We start from the raw sequence: 20,688 nt of genomic DNA, 5'->3' as shown, positions 1-20,688 counted from the left end.
TTTATGAACCCGATGACCAATAAGGACTCATGTTCATGTGATGTACCTAACTCGTACAATTGAAACTTGTCGTAGGCTACGAGGTCAATACCAAGTGGCGAATTATTTTTGGCAGCTCACGAGATTGCCGTAATTGCGTATCACATGGTACATTTGTTTTTGGATATACATGTATATTTATACGTATGGATTATATAGTATTATTATGTAGAAGACCGAAGGCCACAGAAGAGGCTTTATACGAGCGGTAGCAAAGAAATCTGAAACCACGTAGCGCGAGTAGTCGCCATCTTGATGTAAGCTCGATTTAGATCGATTCGATTTGCCTTGGGAAAGATTACAACACCATTCGTGCTCCGATCGATGTTGATCCAAGTGAAGGGGGTTCAGAAGAATACACAGTGACCGGGGAAGGCAGCATGCACGTATACGTAGTTGGATCAAGAAGGCCGCAGAACACGGTGGCTGGGCGAGGATGGCGGCGAGATGCAGAAATTTTTGTGGCGGATGTTCCTGGGAGCCTCATTCATGGTGCTCCGCCGCATCGATGGGTGGTGAACATGTCTCCGGTCTTCGCCCTCGGAGCCTACTGCATCACGTAGGGTAGGGCTTAGGGTTTAGAACAGTGCAGATGATGCTGTGTTCTTCTAAGCCTTCCTTGCCGATCCCTCTCTCCTCGTATCGGAATAAGCAAGCATGTTACCATAAAATTGGTAGCCATGATAGAGAGGAATGATATATGTTTCTGCAACAGTACCGAGAGCTCGGATCTCAATCCGAGGCAAGCAGCAGTTCCTTCAGATAAAGAGGAAAAGTCTCGAGGAAGGCTTCTAAAAAAAAAGACCGGTCACACTCACACTCCACGCTTGTGTTCACCAACTCAAGATCAGAAGCTTATGGAATTCTGTGTGCATGTGTGACAGCCATGGGTGAAGCCTTCCCCACTAACTTTTTAGGTCATAGAGAGAGCCATCGGAAGAGGAGTAAGAAAAGCAAAAAGATTCGACTGTCATACTTGATGAAAGCAAGCTGAGATTAGAGGGAGCTTTAGTTCATGAACTGTAGTCCAGTAGCAGTACAATATTGCTGGGTGGGGTGAAGGAGGTGGTCCTTCGGCAGGCGTGCGTTGTCCATGTTATACCCCCTCGTTCGACTTGGGGAAGAACACAGTAAGGTCATTAAGATAGCAGCAGTGGCTGGTCCATGCTCGCTGACTATATTATATGTCTGAGGTTGAGTAATGGATCAGGGGACAAAGATGATAGATCTGTGAGTACACCTGGCGTTTAGTTGACTGGAATCAGAACCTTTTAAGGTTATCATAAGATGCGTGCTGGGAGATGAACTTAGATTATAACAACAGTCTATATATATAATGCATGTAGATATAGATAGATAGATAGATAGATAGATACCAATGTTAGACAGAAGAGTAAAAAGTAAATGAAGTGAAGATAACAAAGAGACATCATATGTGAACAAATGAGCACAACATATGAGCATCAATGCAAAGCAGAGAGTACATGAGAGATGACAAAACAGAGTTCAGAAAGGAAGGCAAATTATTGTACCTGAACTCAACAAGGTTTGAAGATAGAAGAGCACAACCATGGTAGACAAGAAGCATATACAATAAATGTCAATCAAGGAGTAATAGTGGTCATCTTAATTATCATTGTCATTGTCTGAGTCTTTCTTATAAATGTATGATTGGTTCTAAAGGAGCAAGATCCACAGATTTGGTAGGTATAATACCAAGTTACATGGACATTTTAAACTTGGTATCTGTTTACTAATTGAAGAAAATTTTAATACAAAGTGTTTTTTTATGCATGATCTTCTTCTTCTTCCACACACACACACACATATATATACTGTGCCAATTATCTTTTCTATTTCAGATACTTTAATATCTTTATTTTTTGCCCAGAGATACTTCCACCATTATAGCAAAGGTCCATGCTTTAGCCTCTTGATTATTCTATCTTCCATCAAACAATTCTGAGATTGGAGCATTTGGAGGAAGGACCACATTTGCAACTTGTATTTGCCATTGGTTTTCAACCTTTTGAAAAGCAAAGTACAATTAATTATCAATACTGGTGATAGTCTTTCCCACAATCCCCATTCAAAGTGTAACTTTAGATGCCACCAATGAACATATCCTGAACCAGAGGAATACCTCATATAATTTTGGTCATTTAGATCATACATGTCTTCATGTGAATTTTGTTAAAAATGTCCATACATCATGAAATCCTTTTTTCCTCCTACTTATGTTCCTCTGTTATATATATGGGGATATTTTCATTTATGTCTATGTTAATTTAAAAATAATGCAATTATCTTTTTAAAATACAAAAACATGATGGTATTTGGCATGCTAAAAAACTTCAAAATATTTTAACTATAAAGACATTAAGAATGTTGCAAGACCAAAGTAAGGATGTAATCTTGTACCTCAGAGATCCTTTTCCTTTATGTTTTCTTGCCCTAACTATCCTCCTCAATCACATTGGTGTAGATCTAAAGCCATATGTTTTTTCAAGAATTTTCTATTGGATTTGATATCTTCTCATTATCAAATTATGTTTGCTTGAAATATGAATATGAATAGAAGTTAAAGAGTTAAAGGATGCAAAAAGTCCTTGCATTTTATTTCACTAATCTTTTGGTACTGCACTTGTAATTTCACTGCAAATCTAACTTCTGGGCAAATGAAAACTCTTGATTCTTTAGTAAATATATTTATGTATCTGACATATTATAAACAAGATTATTTTCCAAATCATGTTATTGTACAACCACGTCATATGCTTTTTAAGCACCTCCCCACCTCACCCATTAATCATAACTTCATCATTCTTCAGTAATCATCACCATTCATCAACCCCTTCTACAGCCAAACAGTCGGGTGCACCTTCAGATTCATAGGAGGCAAAGTGAGATCAGATATATATTCCTTTGATAAGCCTGTCATGCATTCTTCTCCATATTGTTTATATTTCTTCTCGCCATTTGCTCTCGTCTTGGCCAAAGCAACCATGTCCCCTCCACTGCAAGTGCCCCACAGAACCCCTCCTGTCCTGTCTATGCAACAGTAGTCCACCTTCCTCTCCTCTGCTGCCCCTTGAGTGCTGCCAACACTCAACTCCTTTCCTCGGTGAAAAGGAGCCACCTTTGGGGAGAAGCGGAGAGGAAGGGGAACGAGGGCTCTATTTTTGCGAGAAAAATATCATCTTTCCCATATTTCAAGCGATGGCTCCAACCTTCGACTCCGCTGCGTCTACTCTCTTCTGCGCCGAGGACAACATCAGCGTCCTGGGTTTAGATGAGGAGGGGGAGGGTGGGCATGGGCTTGGTTGGGTTTCTGAAGTAGAAAGTTCCGATTTTTATGGGGATTTCCTCGTGGACTTCCCCGTTCAGTCGGATGAGTGCGTGGGTTTGTTGGTCGGGAGGGAGACCGAGCATATGCCGCGGGAGGACTATGCCGTGAGGCTGCGGTCCGGGGCGTTAGACTTAGCCATTAGGAGAGATGCTACTGATTGGATTTGGAAGGTGGGTTTTTGTTCCTTATTTCTTGTTGTAAAAGGTATTTGCGATTTCTGTGGGCACTAATCGACCTATGCCTTTTGCCATTGGCATTGCGGTCATGGCGTTCTCTCTTTTCCTCTGCAATGTTGATTCTTCAAATGAGTGTCTGTGATTTATTTCCACTTTATCGCATCTGTTATAATGGATTAGATTTTTTGTGGATAATCGTTGATGTTGATGTGTTACATATGTAAATAACCGGAATGTGTTTCGATAAATCAGTTTGGTCTTTCTTGGTTCTTGATCTTTATTTTGCTTTTATCTATCTTGTAGAACTCTTACGTGACTTGATTTGAAAGCGGTTTCCTTTTTTGCCCGAATTCCTGTCGTTTGATGATGTTGAGGGGATGTCATGCTACTTTATGTTGCAAAGATTTCAACGTTGTGCTGCAGAATTTGGTCAACAACTCCTCTCTTGTGATCAATGGCTTATATGATTTATCGCACAGGTTCATGCTCAGTACAGCTTTGGGCCACTGAGTGCATATTTAGCTGTAAATTATATGGATCGCTTCCTCTCTGCCTATGATCTTCCTGTAAGAAGTCTCACACACTCTGGAATCTGATCCTTGATCGAACACAAACTGTACTCATTTATATATATTTTTTGGATGGAAGAATCTTAGTTCTTGCTTCCATGTCTTAATTCTATTTTGTAGCAAGGAAAGGCTTGGATGTCACAACTATTATCTGTGGCATGTTTATCTTTGGCTGCGAAGATGGAGGAAACTGAAGTCCCTCTATCTCTCGACTTACAAGTAAGCTAGGTTTCGTAGATATAATTCCATAATTAGTTCTTTGAGACAATGTATTTTTTCTGAGACTTTCGTGAATTGCTTCCGATAGGTAGGCGACGTGAAATATATATTTGAAGCCAGAACTATCCAAAGAATGGAGCAATTGGTGCTTAGCACCCTGAAATGGAGGATGCAAGCGGTGACTCCATTCTCTTTCATAGATTTCTTCCTTCATAAGTTCAATGGAGGCAATGCCCCAAGCAAGTTATTGGTGTCTCGTTCTGTGGAACTCATCTTAGGCACAATTAGAGGTAGATTATCTCACTGTCTAAGTTGTAAACCTCATCTTCCCTCTTCTGTGTTACTCTTAGTTTGGTGGATTGATTTGTCTGATCAAGATTGAGACAAATGCCATTTCAGGGATTGAATTCTTAGCATTCAGACCATCTGAACTTGCTGCTGCTGTTTCGCTGTCTGTTTTGAGGGAGACGCAAAATGTGGAAGCTGAGAAGGCTTTATCATGCTGTGTCCATGTTGTGAAGGTGCAAATGTCTCCATCTTTTTTTCTCTCTTTCTTAGTCACAAACTGTTGTTTCATGTTCCATTGGTAATTGTTATGCATGCTTAAAATTCTTACTTGGTATTGGACTATGTTGGTTGCTGCAGGAAGGAGTCTTCAGGTGTTATGAGATGATCCAAGAGTTAATGGCAGTGAGGGGTAGGTCACTTGAAATTGCTAGTCCATTGGCTTCCTATGTACCACAAAGCCCCAATGGGGTGTTGGATGCTGCATGCCTGAGCTATAAGAGTGATGATACGTCTGCTGGGTCACAAGCAACATGTCATCAAGATTCTCCAGCTAATAAGAGGAGGAAAACAAGCAGCTTGCCAATCCCATGAAGAAGGCCTTGTATGTACTTGCTTTCCAACTTGTAGTTTGGTTTGGTTAGTGGGGTATATGCTGTGGTCAGAATTTTGACAAAAGCCATAAAAAAAAAAGGAGTGAGATTCAGGAAAAGGATTAAATAAAATCTCATGCCTTAAAAGTGGATCAGGCAGATGAACATGGGGCTAAGAACACTTGTGTCATGATCAAGATAGATATAAAAGTGCCTTTGTTGTTGTTGTTGTTGGTCTCTTCTTCTTTGTCACAAACTAGTAGAGAAGTCCTTTGGGGATCAAAAATGGTCACCCAAACAAAAATAACAAGGAAGATTAGAGTTGAAAGACAAAGAGGAAGTGGTTTTCCTTGGAAGTTTCTTTTCTATTGACAGAGTCTAAATGATCACACTTTCTTATTGTACATTTTGTGTCTGCCATCTTATTGTTTTGACTGCTTGTCTGCTCACACTCTGGTCTTTGTTTCCCCCCATGATATAAAAGAGGGAGTCAAGTGTGATGAACCTTGGGAAGAGAACATATAAAACCTTCATGTAGGTGGTGATTCTGTGTTCCTCACTGGAATTTGGTGATCTTCTTGGAATTTTCATCCCAAGATCTAGTTCTTTACAGCCATGTCAAAATTGCATCCATTGCACTGCAGATCTGTTGTAATTAATGTCCACCAGCTAAGCTTAGTGTATAGGATGATAGATAGCACTGGTTTACTGCAGATCCATTTCACATATAGGTTATCCATCACTTGCACACCTAATGAATCTACAGGACAGCTAAAGCATACCACAGCCTCTGTTGGCCGAGGACATGTTGATTACACTTGGGTGTACCACTTGACCAATTGATGCATAGAATCAAAATAAAATGTTCAACATTGCAAGATTATCATGCTAGCAAATCTGATTCTGACCAATGTGGTTTATATTCCAAGATATGAAATGCTTTCATGATAACAATGCCATTAAGCTGCCCTAAACTCCAATTGAATTCTGCATTGAAGATGTTTGTTTCCTTTCAATTTTTGTAGTTTAACATGAAGCCCATACAACTGGGACAGTTGAGTGAAATCAAAATTAAAAGATTCTCTGATAGAAAGTGTAAGATCAGTAACATGCCTGCACCAGTGTGCTAAAAGTTGCAGATGTAATGGAGGAAAGATGGACAATGCATGTGAGACAAAAGTGGTTCAGTTGTAATCCCCAGTGGCAAACTCGGACAGAGGAATTCTACTGTGCACATCACCATGGTTTATTCTCCTCCATCAGAGAGACCACTAGCCATGGTCATTCTGTCCTGTGACTCAATTATGATGGAGCAACAGCATCCCCTGTCAGATTACACCTCATCATGTTCTCCAGTTCGAATTGGATCCAGGAGTGGGAATGAATCATTCAAATCATGCAGACCTGCGATCTCTCACCTCCTGCAGGCCATTTGAAGTGGATAGCAGTCACCGCAGGCTGAGGACCACCTCGCCGGGACAAATCCATTGAATTGTTAAAAGCAGGTTGATGTTGGAATCGACACTTTGTTCGAGCAGTCCCGTTTAATGTGTTTTCCTGGAAAGGACGAGGGGAATAGCTGGAAATAACCTGCAGCAGGGGTGCTCAGGTGCATGGAGAGGCAGAGAAGACACTAGGTTACTCAGGCCGAGGCTGTAGTACTGGGAGTTGGGGACTGTCCATGAACCTTCCGAGAAGAAGGTGAACTGGGATACAACAAATCCGGTAAATACAAGTCTTAAAAGGTCAGAATGAAATGACGAGTCTTTGACTACGTATAGGAACGGAGGTCACCGACAAACGTCCGCCATGGATGATTGTTTTGCTGTCCAGTAAAATCGCCATGCAGTTTCTCGGAAGGACGGCGAGCTCTGTAACTCGTACGAGGGTTTGATCCTCTCCCGCGTGCAAACGCTTTGCGCTGTTGCGTGCACGAGCGCGCAGGCGAAGGATTGGATCTTTGGTCAAATGGACCCGATTCTGACTTGTACTCGATCCGGATTTGTATTTGCGAAAAAGACGAGTAGGATCCGAACCAGAATTATTGTCCGGTGCAGGCCGAACCGCAAGCCCGAGGCCGATGTTTCTGGATCCGGATCCGGATCCACATCTAACATTGCTATTATCGTTACCAATCTAAATACTCATAGTATCATCATTATCATGAAATGCTTATATTCCAAGACTCTGTCATAGATTTGACATAGTTTGCAATACGTTATGCTCTCCATTATGTCTGATAAGATCATTTAGTCCCACATTGATTGAGGAGTATATGAACCAAGGTTTCATAAGTTTGCAAGGTCTCTCTTATCCTCAAATGTGTTTTTTGAAACTTATATATTTCGAAATAATAAAATCATGCGGGTACATCTCATCGCCCAAAGCAGATAATTCCTGACAAACCTACGAACAAATTATCCCTTATTAAAGCCAACTAGTGCCTTACTCTACAAATATAAAATTTACACTAAGACAATCTCATGATAAAAAAGAAATCAAAGATAGAAATCACTAAGCTAAAATATTTAGCTTGGAAAAACTTAATCTCCAATTGATCCAAAAATCCTCAAGCCAAAGCAACACTTTTTCTTTTCTTTTAATTCCTTTTTGTTCTTAGTCCAAGATAAGTTGCAGAAAGATTCTAATTTGATATTTTTTTTTCACTTTTCTTAAGTTTATCTAACACAAAATATGGCAACAACCTCAATTGAGTGGTAAAACTTACTAATCTAGAATTTATAAAAATTTCGATCTATCTATTTTATTTTAATTATAACGTTTTGTGTAAAATTCTGATTTGTATGAAACCAAATTAGTTAGAAACTTATCTCCTAAATCTTTCTTTCAATATTTTATTTAGTTATTTTGAGCTCATGTTTTATATTTGTTTTCTTGATATGATCCTACAATGCTTTTTATTCTATTGTTATGAATGAATCAAAATAAATATAAAAAATAATTATACTCTTGAATTAATAAGTTACATCTTGACATTGAATAGCTTGGATATTGTTGCTCTTTGCTTTCTTATTAAGTTTGAAATAAAATAAAATAATATATATATATATATATATATATATATATATATATGTATATATATATATACATATATATATACATACATATATATATATACATACATATATATATATACATATATATATATATATATACATACATATATATATATACATACATATACATATATATATATATATATATATACATATATATATATATATACATACATATACATATATATATATATATATATATATATATATATACATATATATATATATACATATATATATATATATACATATATATATATATGAATAAAAATTTAATATTTTGATATCCTCAAATTTTATTTTTTGGATCATAGGTTTGGATTGTAGATAATTGATAATTTTCTTGTGTGTGTAGCTTAAACCATCTGATGGGTAGTCTTTGTGTTAGAACATAAATAAATAATATTTAAAATAAATAAGAGAAAGTTAAATAAAAAATTAAAACATGTTATACGTTGTTGTAAGACAAATCTCATCATCATGTGAAATGGTTTCGAGAGATACTTGAAGATATGATCGGGGAGCCATTCCTGTATGCACGAGTGTCAAAAAAAACAATATGAATCTTTTAGTTCGTATGAATGAAAATAAGAAAAAAAATATGAGAAAGATTTTCGAGTGAAAGAATATCTTTAATTGCATAATCAGAAATAAGATTTTCCTATTTTTGAGTGAAAGAATGTTTGAAATCCTTAAATGGCTCACGTTCATAACATCATAAAAAGGAAAGAAAAAAAAAGTGATAAAAGAAATAAAAGAGAGTAAATAATTTTTTTTGATATTTTTCGTTACTCAATCCTGACCATCCCCCACAAAATTTCAAAATTATTTAATATTAAAAAAATACTACTCAAACTTATACATTGTGATTAATGAGGTACTTTCATAAGACTTAAACGTTACATAGTATAAATAGTATTTATTTGAAGAAAACATAATGAATAAGGTCTTGAACTATATTTCTTTGACTTTGATTTTTATTATCAGACATATTGTACAGAATATTGTATTGTATTGTAAGGTTGCGTGTTTATGGTCATGTGAATATATTTTGATTTATTCTTGAGAGTTTCTATAGATTCTCCAAATCCCCAATCATCCAATGAATACTCTCAAATATAAAAACTTGTACGTATGTAATGTCACAACTCACGAAACATAAAGCTTTGGGTCTTTTTATAGCAACACTCTTTCTATAGTTCTACACGAGTAATAAAATAATCACCATACGAATAAAGATTGAACTTAAACTCTATTTATATAATTAATAATCCGACTTATTATTGTCACATTAAGTCACTACTCTATAAGATAATAGCCTTTCCATTTGTACCTTTAATAAGGCCATCGTGATATATTTATTATATAGTCATGTCATTTTTTTATTACTGGAATCCATAATGAAAATAAAAATATATTTTATTTTGATATAAATCACATATAGTTAAATGCTAATAATAAGCATGTCAATAAACAAATTGCCCCTACATTTCTAATAAAATTTAACATGAATAAATTAATAACCTATGATATTACACAAAAAAGCTGATCATTAGCATTTTTTACAAATATTATTAAAAATATTAAATAACATAAATATTGTCAAGAAAATTTAGCTGACAAAATGATATTTTACTTTCTAAATAAAGCACTCACACACTTCTATAATAATATTAACCATGAGAAGCATATGACAAAATTGATACCCAAGCATGGATTATTAAAACAGATTATGAGTGAGAAATGTTAAAGTACTATATTTAAAGCCTTTTATAATGAATGACAGCACATGAATCCATTTGCATATATATTATAAGAGGAACAATCCCTAAAAAGTGATCTCTCTAGAGTGACAAATTAAATTATGCACTTATAGGCCAATAGTTTATTCATCTACATCGATATGAGCATATATCTACAACTACATGCACTAAAACAAGCATGAAATCATAACATGATAGAAGGTTATTTATTTGTTTATTTATTTTATTATTCTAGTTCAAATGAAGCTTCATGTCAATAAGCATAAACAAAGTGCAATTACAGAAAATTCTGATGATTGAAATAAAAGCTTTCATTGTCTTTTAAGAGGTTTCGAATTGGAATACGGAGAAAATAAATTATGAGAAGTTTAATTATAGGAAAATTATCTTATAAATGTCGTATATTTATTGAGAAGTAGAGAAACTAAGTTTTATATTGGTTAATAATAATCTATCCACCTAAATTAAGGCTAATTATATATTATCCTTGTAATTAGATATTATTAATATTATTAATATTTATATTTTTTAAATTATAATAATATTTCTATATTTATGAAAATAAAATTATCTTTTTAGTGTTTCACTTTCATAAATATAAGTATTTCAATATAATTTTTAAAAATAAAAATTAAAATACTAATAATAAGAGAAATAATATATAATTAGCCTCCTAAATTATGTTAATTAGCATCTTTCTCTTCTTCCTTTCTTGGCCTTGTCATCCCGTGGGTTAGGCATCAGAACACAAATCACAAGGCAGGTAGGTTTCTGGGTATACGGAATATGTTAGATCTTTTTTTCTTTGAACACGTCAGAGCCACCTTGTTTGACCGAAAAAAGAATTAGCTCCATCGACGACGGATGGCGACGCCGATTAATGTGCTTCGTGATTCGTGCGGGCGCGGATCGTAGAGCAGATCCGTTCGTCGTGACGGAGACCATGAACGTGTGGGGTTCCATCGGAGAGCAATAGCGTCCAAGCCGTCACCCACTAACGTCGCGGGTTAGGTGGGCTTTCGCTGTACGTGAACCGCCTTAACATGTCCCTCGCGATCGCTTGGCCTTCGCCCCATGAATGGGTGCTCGCCCATGGCATCACCGTTGAAGTGTTTCTCCCACCAACCCCCAGCCACCAACCAACCCACCCATCATCGTAAGGGTCCAACCCTCGGCGCCTATAAGGAAGCGACTCCTTCGCCGCTGCTTTCGCACAAAGCGGGGCTGCCTGGACGAAGGAGTGGGTGGAGAACGCGCCGGCGATGGGGAGCATCGGGGAACAGGAGAGTGGCAAGAGCGGCCGGCGGAAGCCGCGGTTCCTGTGCCTTCACGGCTTCCGGACGAGCGGGGAGATCATGCGGGCGCAACTGGTGGCGAAGTGGCCGGAACAGGTCATCTCCCGGCTCGACCTCGTCTTCCCCGACGCTCCCTTTCCCGCCGGCGGAAAGTCCGAGGTCGACGGCATCTTCCCTCCCCCCTACTACGAGTGGTACCAGTACGATAAGGTGCTCTCTCTCTCTCTCTCTCTCTCTCTCTCTCTTCCTTTAACACCGTAAGTATTTATGATCATTTATTTGTGTGGGATGGAATTAGGACTTTATGGTGTACACGAATCTTGACAAGGCTTTTGCCCGGGTGGAGGAGCTGATGATCGAACAAGGGCCGTTCGATGGTCTGATGGGTTTCTCTCAGGTAAATAACACAGTTTTAATGGTCAGTGTGTAGAATTAGCGATTTAATGGGTCTGAGAAGGAATTATTAATGGAATTATTATTTGGGTAACTTTCAATTAGGGAGCGATTCTTTCCGCCGCGCTTGCGAGTCTGCAATCCAAGGTTTGATTTGGGGTTTCGCCATGCGCAGTTGGATTCGTCTTCCTCTTAAAATAACGTTATGAGTGGATAGGGATTGGCGTTGACGACGGTGCCGAAGCTGAAGTACTTGGTGTTCATGGGAGGTGCGATGTTTAAAGCACCGGAGGTGGTCGAGAGGGTCTACTCTGCCGCCAAGATCGACTGCACCTCGCTTCACTTCATAGGTAATAGATGATCCATGTATATATTTATCGTCTTCGTTAAAACGTCGTATACTTTGGACCCTTGGATTAGGAACCGACGGTCGATAGCTTCCTCGTTGACCGTGGACTTTGTTTGGAGTGACGCGGTCTTCGGTCATCGAATCCAATTCCGTGGAAGCCTTTCACCATTAAAAATGATAGCGCGAGTGTGTGTGTTTGCTACTTGTGGAGGAATTACGATTAGAAGAGCATCACTGCAATCATTTGTGCAGGTGAGAAGGACTTCTTGAAGAAGAATGGCGAGCAGCTACTGGGGAAGTTTGTCGATCCGTATCTCATCCGACACCCGAGAGGCCACACCGTTCCCAGGCTCGGTGAGTTCGCGTGCCTCTGCGTTTGCTCTCTTCGTCGGTGATAGACGAAGATAGTAGTTGATAGAGCCATTGTTGAGTGCAGATGACGAGGAGAGCCTCAAGACGATGCTCGAGTTCCTGCAGAAGATTGAGGGTGATTTATGTGAGGATGCAGCAGCAGTAGATGATGCTTGCAAGGAAGAGTGTTCAGCTTGAATTGACTAGCTATAAACTCTTTCCATCAACTGTTTTGCAACGCCTCTTTTTGCCCTCATTTTCCTGTTACAAATGTATTCGCATATGATGCCAGTTATAAGGCTTTGTATTGATTACTCATTGCAACCTCAAACTCATGTGATTGTTTTTGCTTCGGTGCTGATAGCTGCTGAAGTAGATAATATGTAATAATGATAAGGGACTATTTGGTCGATCGATTATTGATGCGATCCGTAGACTCATAAAACATTATTCGTTTTAGACGATAGATGTACCAGCAAGGTTTTAGACGATAAATGTACCAGCAAGGTTTTACCCTTTCGTAATCTCCAACGAACTTGTGAGCCTTACGACCCTTTAGGAAGCTTTGCCCCTTTTCACTAGGAAGGGGTCACTATATTGTTTGTACAAACTTCCCTCTCAAATTATTAAGAGCAATAGATGCCCTCATGTGGTTGCAGGTGAGGTGGTCAATGGAGTAGATATATTATGCAAAGTTGGTGCCAAAGGAAAGATCAAATGTGTTGACAAAGACATGTAGTAGTTGATTAAGAAGAAGCAAAACAATCCATTGCCATGGATGATATCTGAAGAAGAAACTATGGTGACAAGCAGTCATCAAGTGTTGTCTATATTTCAATTTTATGATTTTTCTGGGGTATTCTGTTGGGATAAAAAATAAAATAAAATAAATTAAAAAGATAACAAATTAGAAAGAATTCAGAGACATGTAATTATTTTTTTAAGACGAAATCTCTTCCTGAGATTGATATGAGATTTTCACTCTAATATTTTCTCCACATCTCTTGATGAATCGAATAATAAATCAAAATAAAAAAAATATATTTAAACAAGAGAGAAAATTATATTGACCTCTAAACTGAATTTATTATGATTTTACAATGAAAAGATATACTCAAATTAAATCCAACATGTTCCTCCTACTCTCCTCGGCCATATCAACTAGTCAACATGTTCCTCCTGTTCAGGGCTGCAAACTCATTAGCAGAATAATTCTTGGAGATAAAGCAGCCACCCTATTAGAAAAGTGGCATCAAACTCAATCATGTCTACTTAGAAATCATCGAAAACATCAATTTATCAACAAACTTGACATTAAGAGACATCAAACTCGTCACAATCAATCTAACTCAACATATTGAGCTTTATCAATGAGTTGTTGACCTTTATGGGGTGGAGTCCACAGAAACATAATTATAGCTTCCCCAACATCTTTTGACCATTGCGTGGAGGATAAACAAAATGGATGTCTCAAAAGTGTGGATGACTAATTCAGGAGGATGAGAACAAATGCAATGTGGCAACCTTACATGGCTATCTTTTATGGAACATGAAAGACTTTAAGCTCAACAACAAAAAGCCATACAATAGGAAAAGACCAAAGAAACAACAAACAATTAGTCTCAATTTCAAATCTCCATTGAAAAGCTTCAACCTGGATTTATTTCACCATTAATTCTGACATTTACTTGGAACTAATTTAAGCCCGATCGATCCGTTTGGGTTGGATTTCTTCGGATCGAATCAAGTTGAATCATTTACATTCAAGTTATACTCGGATTATAATCGATTCACACTCATTTATTCATAAAACTTATTAAAAAATATTAATTTTTATATAAACTTCTTCTAAATTTATCATAAAATTAAAAACTAATATATTGTTTGTTAGAATCATATTCTAATAGAATTCTTGAAGTTTTGATAATTAATTATCTTAAAATATATAAAATTAACAAATTTATAAATTTTAAAATAGGTTAGATAATCAAGTTTAATTCATTTCAATTTCAAGTATAACTAAGTCAATATAGGAAATAGGAAATAAGAAAGGTAGGATTTTGTAATTAGGTTTATGATAAATTTAGGATAAGTTTATATAGAAAATAAAATATTTTTTAATATGTTCTATGAAGGAGTATAATTTTCTTAAATAACCCGAGCGTAATTCAAACATAACAACTTTCTTAAATAATTTAGGATAATTTTATATAAAAATTAATATATATTTTTTTAAAATAACTTAATTTTATGATAAATGCAAGATAATTTTATATTAAAAATTAACATATATTCTTAATATGTTCTTTGAATGTTTATAACTAGAGTGTAATACCTTTTAAGGAGGATGAAAGTGAAAGGAAAGAGACATGAGGAGGAGAGAGAGCGCGTGAGCGAGATGGTGGGGAAGTAGAAGAAATTGACAGTGGAGGTGGAGTGGGTAGAGGAGACAGGTGGAGGAGGAGGGGAAGGGTGAGGAGGTGGTAAAAGAAAGTGACGGACGGCCTGAAGGTGAGAGATAATTAAAAAAAAATCAAGAGATAATCTAAGACTCAACTAAATAAATTGAATAGTTCAAATTTAATAGAACCAATTGATTCATTAAAAAAATCAATTTAATAAAAAAAATCAAATCAAAATATAATCATCGTTTATAACCAATTTTATTGAGAATATTTTGATTAAAAAAAAGAGTAAAAATCAAATATAAAAAAACTCAGAGAATTTTCTCGATAAATAGCCCTTATCTTTTTGCCAGCTTCATGTGGTGCCTTAGCTGTCTGCTAGGCCACGAAGGTCCTCGAATACCACCATTTCTACCTATCAAATCACACCAGTTTATTATTTTGTTTCCATCACACCAAAGCACGATTACTCAATAATGAATTTACCTAATGAACAAGTGGCAATAAATGGAGGCCTCTTATTACCTTCACTCCATGTTTCACCGTGCACACATCTCGACCTGTGTCACTGGTGGTAAAGTGAAAGCATAAAAAGCATCATCTGACTAATGGGGTACAAGAAGCATGAATCAGAAGTACTATTTTCTTTTGGAAAAAAAAGGTTACTATTTTCGTCTTCTCAAAAACATAAAGAGAAAAAGGAAGCTCCAGTGGAAACTTCTCTTGGAGTCTAGTTACTGTTCAACTTTCAGCTAATTTATACCTTCTAGACTGAAGAAAGTATCAACCACCATGCAGATTAATGTCCAAGATGAAATAGCATAGCAGAAAGAACAGAAGCTGGGTCCATGGTGGGTCTTCCTAAACCCAATATGCCACTTTGTTCCGAAGCTGTTCATATCAGATTGGGGAGTGGAAAGAGACTCCATTCTTAGCATGTTAAAGCAGCAAAGGAGTCCCACAGGGAGGAGCCATCAAAGGCATAATTCAAATGATTGCACCCAACAGAGGGAAAAAAAGAAGAAGCAAGCAAACAAAGAAAAAGGAAGATACCTCTTCTTACTTTCCGTAGCTCCTCAAAGGTACCAGGGCAGAGATAATAGTAATGGCAATGGAAACAGGTCTAGTTAAAACCTTCATGGGCCACACGTTGATAGGAGCGGCTCACCTGCCCATCAATACGAGCAAAAAAGCCAATGGCCTGCGGTCCTAAAGGTGCACTAGTCTGATGATAGAGCCAGTCCAATCAATGAACTGTTACCTTCTCTTGGGGACCATAGGCTAACCATGTGTTGACCATTGGAGTGGTGAAGACTTTGCCTAAGCTGTAATAGACACAAGTCTCCATGAACATATCATTTACCGGCACCAGGCATAAGAGTAACTATATGGGGACAACCATGACCATGACCATGACCATGACCAGCGCATTATGAGGAAAGTTGAAACAAAATTCAAGTTCCTACCTCAAATTTAGGTTCATGTGAGCAAACAATAAAAGCACCAGATAATAAATCTGAATTATCCACTGATAAACTAGAACTTGAAAACTCTTCAGAGTAAAGGAAATAATAATCCTAACTCAGGTTTATGTTCACATAACCAAGCAATAAAAGCACCAGATGAACTGTGATCTAAATTATCCACTAATGAACTAAAACTCTTACATAATAATAAGGAAAACTCTTTTGGAGTCTCGAATTTCACCTCAGCCTGAAAAACCAGTTGCTGGAAGGTATAAATGTGCTCCGGAGATGCACCTGCTTGCCTTCTCCAAAGAGATTAATAGAATGTGAGGCCACAAATAGTCGTTCAGAAGTTTTAAGGGTCTGCTACCATCTGAAAACCCAGTTGAAGAGGTTGATTGTGTGGTCATGCAGCCTCGCTCTTAAATCAAATTGTAATGCTAAGAAAACCTCCTAGAAATAATAGCTTATTTATACAACATCCTCACACCAATTTCTTCCCTCCGCCATCCACTTGATTGGACTACCAAATGTGAAATAGAAACAAAAATATTCAATTAAAAGATGATATTATCTCTGATGTTCTTCTAACATAAATGTCATTCCAGCAGCCCAAACAGAAGAAAATGAGAGCAGAACAGAAGATACACCCGAATTATCTTCCCATGGAATGAAGAGCAAGAATCATCTTAAGGATCAAGAAGACCACCCACCAGATTCACCCTCTCAGCACTGATCGGAACCAGCTGCCTATCTCAGAATAAGATCATTCATCGGCCCACAAGACAACTACAGATATTCTTCCTCCTGATAGCTGTTTCATGGAACGAGTAACACTATAAGATCTTCACGAAAGGCGGTGCATCATTTCTCCGGCCCACTAGGGAACGATACATGTATAATTTCTCAACAGCTTCGTCCTCAGTTTCAGGTCGATCTCTAATCACTTCAACAACCAAGCGTGGCAACCTCTGAGCCACATCCTCACAACCCCTATGAGACAGCTTGCATGAAGACATCCAAAGGAACCTCATATTGTAGTAATGGTGAATCCCAGATAACAGTGCTGGATCCCCAAAAGGGCTATCCCTGATCTCAAGCTTCTGCAGTTTGGGGCATCCTTCAAGCACATACCTCAGCCCCATGTCACTGTTCCCTGCAAAAGCAACAGATAAAGTTCTGATTGACTTCCCATACTTCCCAATGTACCCGAATGCCTTGTCGGTAAGCAACCCAGATACTGCTAGCCTGGTGAGCTTCTTGCAGTTCATCACTATAGCGCCAAATCCCTCGTCCATGGGCTCTCCAGTATGGTGGTCAGGAAGGTGGCGAGCCATGATACAAAGGCGAAAAACGACGAGTTCCTGGCAATTCTTGGACATCGTTAATACTGCCTTATTGGTCATCCGCTGGCAGAAATACAGAATAGATTGGAGTTTACGGCAGCCCTCAGAAATAGCAGTGAGGCCAACATCTGAAACAAACCCCTCAGAGTCCTCTGTTGCGTCTAAAGGGAACACCCGCAGCTCTCGGAGGTCTTTACATGTGGCTGCCACTGCCTGAAGCCCCTCATCACGCACGGTATCAAGGACCTAGATACAAGACACAAAGAACAGGGAAATTTAGATGCCAAAATGGATAAAATTAGATTAGATCAACTCAAGTTGGAAATGGCAACTACCCAGAAATTCTGCAGATTATGGCAATGACGGATCACAGGCTTAAGCTCCTCTGCGGTTATCTCAGCAAAGCTGAAGTTAAGGAAGGTGATGTTGGAACAAACCGGGTAAATGGCAGGGAGGAACTGAGATGCCACCTCACGGAAGCCGGACAGAGAAACGAGTGACCTAGAGGCGGCAAAGGCAGATACAAGATGGGCCTCATGCTCCATTCCTTCTCCCTCTTCAGGGGATCTGAAGGACCCTGTGCCAAGGTGGGTGAGCTGGGGTGCCCGCACCATGAGGCGGCGGAGCTGGTCCACTGTGACATGGTGGTTCACCCGCAGCTGCCGGAGGGCAGGGGATCGGGCAATGAGCGCCTCCAACGCCTCGAAATTGACTGCGGATGGCAGGCAATCGAACCCTAGCGTCTCCAAGCTTGTCGTTGTCTCCGGGAACTTGGAAATCCAATCCACAACCTCATACTCCTCTTCCTCGAAATAGTCCTCTATCAGATCTAGCAGCCGGAGATGCCTAAGGACAATCCATCGGTCAACCAATTTCACAAAACCAAGAACCCCACATCAAAATGGTATGCAGCTTATGCACTCGAAGCTGGAGTTGAATTACTCCAAGGTCAATGCTTCTTAGATTTATCACACAGCTCAGATCTAATTGGAGACAAAACAAGCTGAGTGGTAAAAGAGCTCTTACCTGCACTTCTCGGCGAAGACGGCGAGGCCGGCGGTGCCGAAGCCGTCGCAGCAGATGAGCGTGAGACCCTTGAAGAAGGGGAAGGAGAGGGCGAGGAGGGAGAGGTCGTCGTCGGTGACTGACATTCGCTTGAGGCAGATCTTCTCGAGCCAGGGGTAGCCGGCAGCCATGGCGGAGGCCCAGGGGGAGAAGTGGGCGCCCCAGCCGATGGGCACCAGACCGAAGTCGGCGAACCGGGGCTTGCCCTTGAGGACTAGCGACCGGACGCAACGGAATCGGTCGATGGCTCGCCGCGGGGAGACCGCGTAGCAGTTTCCGATGAAGAGCTCCCGCCGAGTCTGGGCCTCTGCCCGATACCACGACCGACACACCAGCGACACCGCGTTCCGATCCCGGCGCAACGTCAGGAACTGAAGCACGTTCTCGAGGACGTTCTCCAGCACCTGGTCGCACAACGGCGGCGGCAGCGGGTCCGGTGCGCCTCTGCTCTTTCCAGCTACGCCAAGGCCCGGCGCCCAGCTGTCCTTCTCCTCTCCTCCCCCATCCTCGTCCTCCGACATGTCCGACCTCTCCTCTCTCATCCCACCGAGAGAGAGAGGTGAGCAACGAAAGGCGGACTGCAAACCGAGATTTAGGGTAGCTTAGTTTGGGGGCAGAAGAGAAGAGAGGGAGACGTCATGTGAAAAATAATACAAGAATTATTTTTTTAATATTAATTTTTATATCAGAGTAAAAGAAGATGAGATCTGTTCGTGATGGTCCTAATTTTCCTATTAAATATTTATACAAGTATTAATATATGTTATTTCGTGATTACCGTCTCAGATTCAGCCATCGCCCTCCCACCTTAAGGCGTTGGGAATCGCCCTCCACCACGCTTTCCACTGCCACTGTCTCAAGAACTCACCTCATCTCCACTTTATTTTCCATCTCTTCTTTTATCCCATCCGCCTCGATTTATTTGGACATTTCCTTAATTCTCTGATTTGATCAAATCTCTTCAAATTTAAAATAATATTTATTTATTTATGTGCCCAAAAAAAAGAGTGAGTACGAGTTGCTGGGGCATCAAGATATTTATGGGAGGCTCGGCCTAACTTACTACCCTCTGCAGTTATTTACGTTTGACTCCCACGGTATAACTTACCTCATCCCATCTCACCCGGTTTCTATCATGAGCGGTGAGAGCATGCACCGTGGGTGTCAGTCATCCCCTGGCACCTGGGCCCTGCGGTGGGCTCCGCTGGCGGGCCAATCAACAGGGCAGGTACAACAAGTGCGCACCAAAAGGGGTTTCGGAGATGAGGACGGTGTCAGTGCGGCAAGTTCGCTTGATTTGATATCGATTTTGAATGACCCGATGAAGAGGGGGAGAGAGTGACAGGATTTGGGCTTATCCATCCGCCATTGACATGCATGGAAATTATTGGAGCTTCATCCGCCCTGGCTTTTGCATCCGTCCATCCATCGCTTCACACTCTCCTAGATTAACATATGGTCTCAAAGACAAGATGCCGTCGTCGATTGCCTCGCAGAAGCTTACCAGTACATTGAGCTCAGTAGTTCTGCAGCTGCTCTAGCTAATTGTGACTTCTAATCATGGAGGGGGTGCACATGGCCCTGAGATCTTGACAGCATCATCCATGCCTCCTCCTCCTCCTGAGAAAAATGGATGCACTTGTGAAGAGCAGCCTTATCCTCCAACAAGCTTGCTTTTTTTCTCTTCTGCAAGAAAAGATGGAAGTTGACTGGGTGTTGAAGGGACACAAAGAAGCACTGTTCAGAAGAGAAACTGACAAAAAAAGAAATAACTACTCAAAGACTTTCTATGCTGCAAATGCTTGGAAATGGACAAATCAGAGCTCTCACTCTTTACCAAAGGCATGCAGGCACACAAATGGCAGGTATAAAAGGAAACAAGGAAGCACAGTTCAGAAGGGAACCGATCAAAGCACTAATCTTCACAAGTTTATTATAACTATATATA

The 20,688-nt window shown here is 39.4% G+C and overlaps 3 protein-coding genes across 5 annotated transcripts; 2 read left to right on the top strand and 1 right to left on the bottom strand.

The window, feature by feature from the left end:
• Positions 1-2,965: 2,965 nt before the first annotated feature.
• On the top strand, positions 2,966-5,634 carry LOC135617908 (cyclin-D3-1-like). Of its 2 annotated transcripts, XM_065118668.1 has the most exons (6): positions 2,966-3,558; positions 4,044-4,130; positions 4,254-4,352; positions 4,441-4,642; positions 4,752-4,873; positions 4,998-5,634. In XM_065118668.1, exons 1-6 carry the CDS (start codon positions 3,259-3,261, stop codon positions 5,229-5,231), a joined length of 1,044 nt encoding a protein of 347 aa, XP_064974740.1. In that variant the 5' UTR covers positions 2,966-3,258; the 3' UTR covers positions 5,232-5,634. The 2 variants fall into 2 exon arrangements, with proteins under 2 accessions (XP_064974740.1, XP_064974733.1); XM_065118661.1 differs by lacking the exon at positions 4,044-4,130 and having other exon boundaries at positions 3,001-3,558.
• Positions 5,635-11,163: 5,529 nt separating this feature from the next.
• On the top strand, positions 11,164-12,870 carry LOC135617901 (uncharacterized hydrolase C22A12.06c-like). 2 transcript variants are annotated; one of them, XM_065118644.1, is made up of 6 exons: positions 11,164-11,575; positions 11,664-11,762; positions 11,864-11,905; positions 11,976-12,108; positions 12,360-12,461; positions 12,544-12,870. In XM_065118644.1, the coding sequence occupies exons 1-6, from the start codon at positions 11,333-11,335 to the stop codon at positions 12,654-12,656; spliced, it is 732 nt and encodes a 243-aa protein (XP_064974716.1). In that variant the 5' UTR covers positions 11,164-11,332; the 3' UTR covers positions 12,657-12,870. The 2 variants fall into 2 exon arrangements, with proteins under 2 accessions (XP_064974716.1, XP_064974722.1); XM_065118650.1 differs by lacking the exons at positions 12,360-12,461; positions 12,544-12,870 and adding an exon at positions 12,179-12,317 and having other exon boundaries at positions 11,212-11,575.
• A 3,501-nt stretch (positions 12,871-16,371) lies between these two features.
• On the bottom strand, positions 16,372-19,607 carry LOC135617895 (transport inhibitor response 1-like protein). The gene is made up of 4 exons (XM_065118636.1): positions 19,519-19,607; positions 18,702-19,318; positions 18,011-18,521; positions 16,372-17,921 (listed from the first exon to the last, which is right to left on the bottom strand). The coding sequence occupies exons 1-4, from the start codon at positions 19,534-19,536 to the stop codon at positions 17,166-17,168; spliced, it is 1,902 nt and encodes a 633-aa protein (XP_064974708.1). The 5' UTR covers positions 19,537-19,607; the 3' UTR covers positions 16,372-17,165.
• Between the last annotated feature and the right edge of the window lie 1,081 nt (positions 19,608-20,688).

This window comes from Musa acuminata, chromosome BXJ1-3 (genome assembly GCF_036884655.1).
Source record: "Musa acuminata AAA Group cultivar baxijiao chromosome BXJ1-3, Cavendish_Baxijiao_AAA, whole genome shotgun sequence".
Taxonomy (NCBI): Eukaryota; Viridiplantae; Streptophyta; class Magnoliopsida; order Zingiberales; family Musaceae; genus Musa; species Musa acuminata.
Note: the sequence above shows the minus strand (reverse complement) of the source record. Positions and strands in the feature narration are given on the sequence as shown.

Excerpts from the sequence above, each read along its gene's own strand:
- LOC135617895 (XM_065118636.1), bottom strand. Across the intron at positions 18,522-18,701 it reads GTCTTCGCCGAGAAGTGCAG|GCATCTCCGGCTGCTAGATC; the intron begins GTAAGAGCTCTT and ends GATTGTCCTTAG. Across the intron at positions 17,922-18,010 it reads ATAATCTGCAGAATTTCTGG|GTCCTTGATACCGTGCGTGA; the intron begins GTAGTTGCCATT and ends TCTTGTATCTAG.
- LOC135617908 (XM_065118668.1), top strand. The coding sequence starts at position 3,259 with ATGGCTCCAACCTTCGACTCCGCTGCGTCTACTCTCTTCTGCGCCGAG. Across the intron at positions 4,131-4,253 it reads TCTCTGCCTATGATCTTCCT|CAAGGAAAGGCTTGGATGTC; the intron begins GTAAGAAGTCTC and ends TCTATTTTGTAG. Across the intron at positions 4,874-4,997 it reads GCTGTGTCCATGTTGTGAAG|GAAGGAGTCTTCAGGTGTTA; the intron begins GTGCAAATGTCT and ends TGGTTGCTGCAG.
- LOC135617901 (XM_065118644.1), top strand. The coding sequence starts at position 11,333 with ATGGGGAGCATCGGGGAACAGGAGAGTGGCAAGAGCGGCCGGCGGAAG. Across the intron at positions 11,763-11,863 it reads GTCTGATGGGTTTCTCTCAG|GGAGCGATTCTTTCCGCCGC; the intron begins GTAAATAACACA and ends ACTTTCAATTAG. Across the intron at positions 11,906-11,975 it reads TTGCGAGTCTGCAATCCAAG|GGATTGGCGTTGACGACGGT; the intron begins GTTTGATTTGGG and ends ATGAGTGGATAG.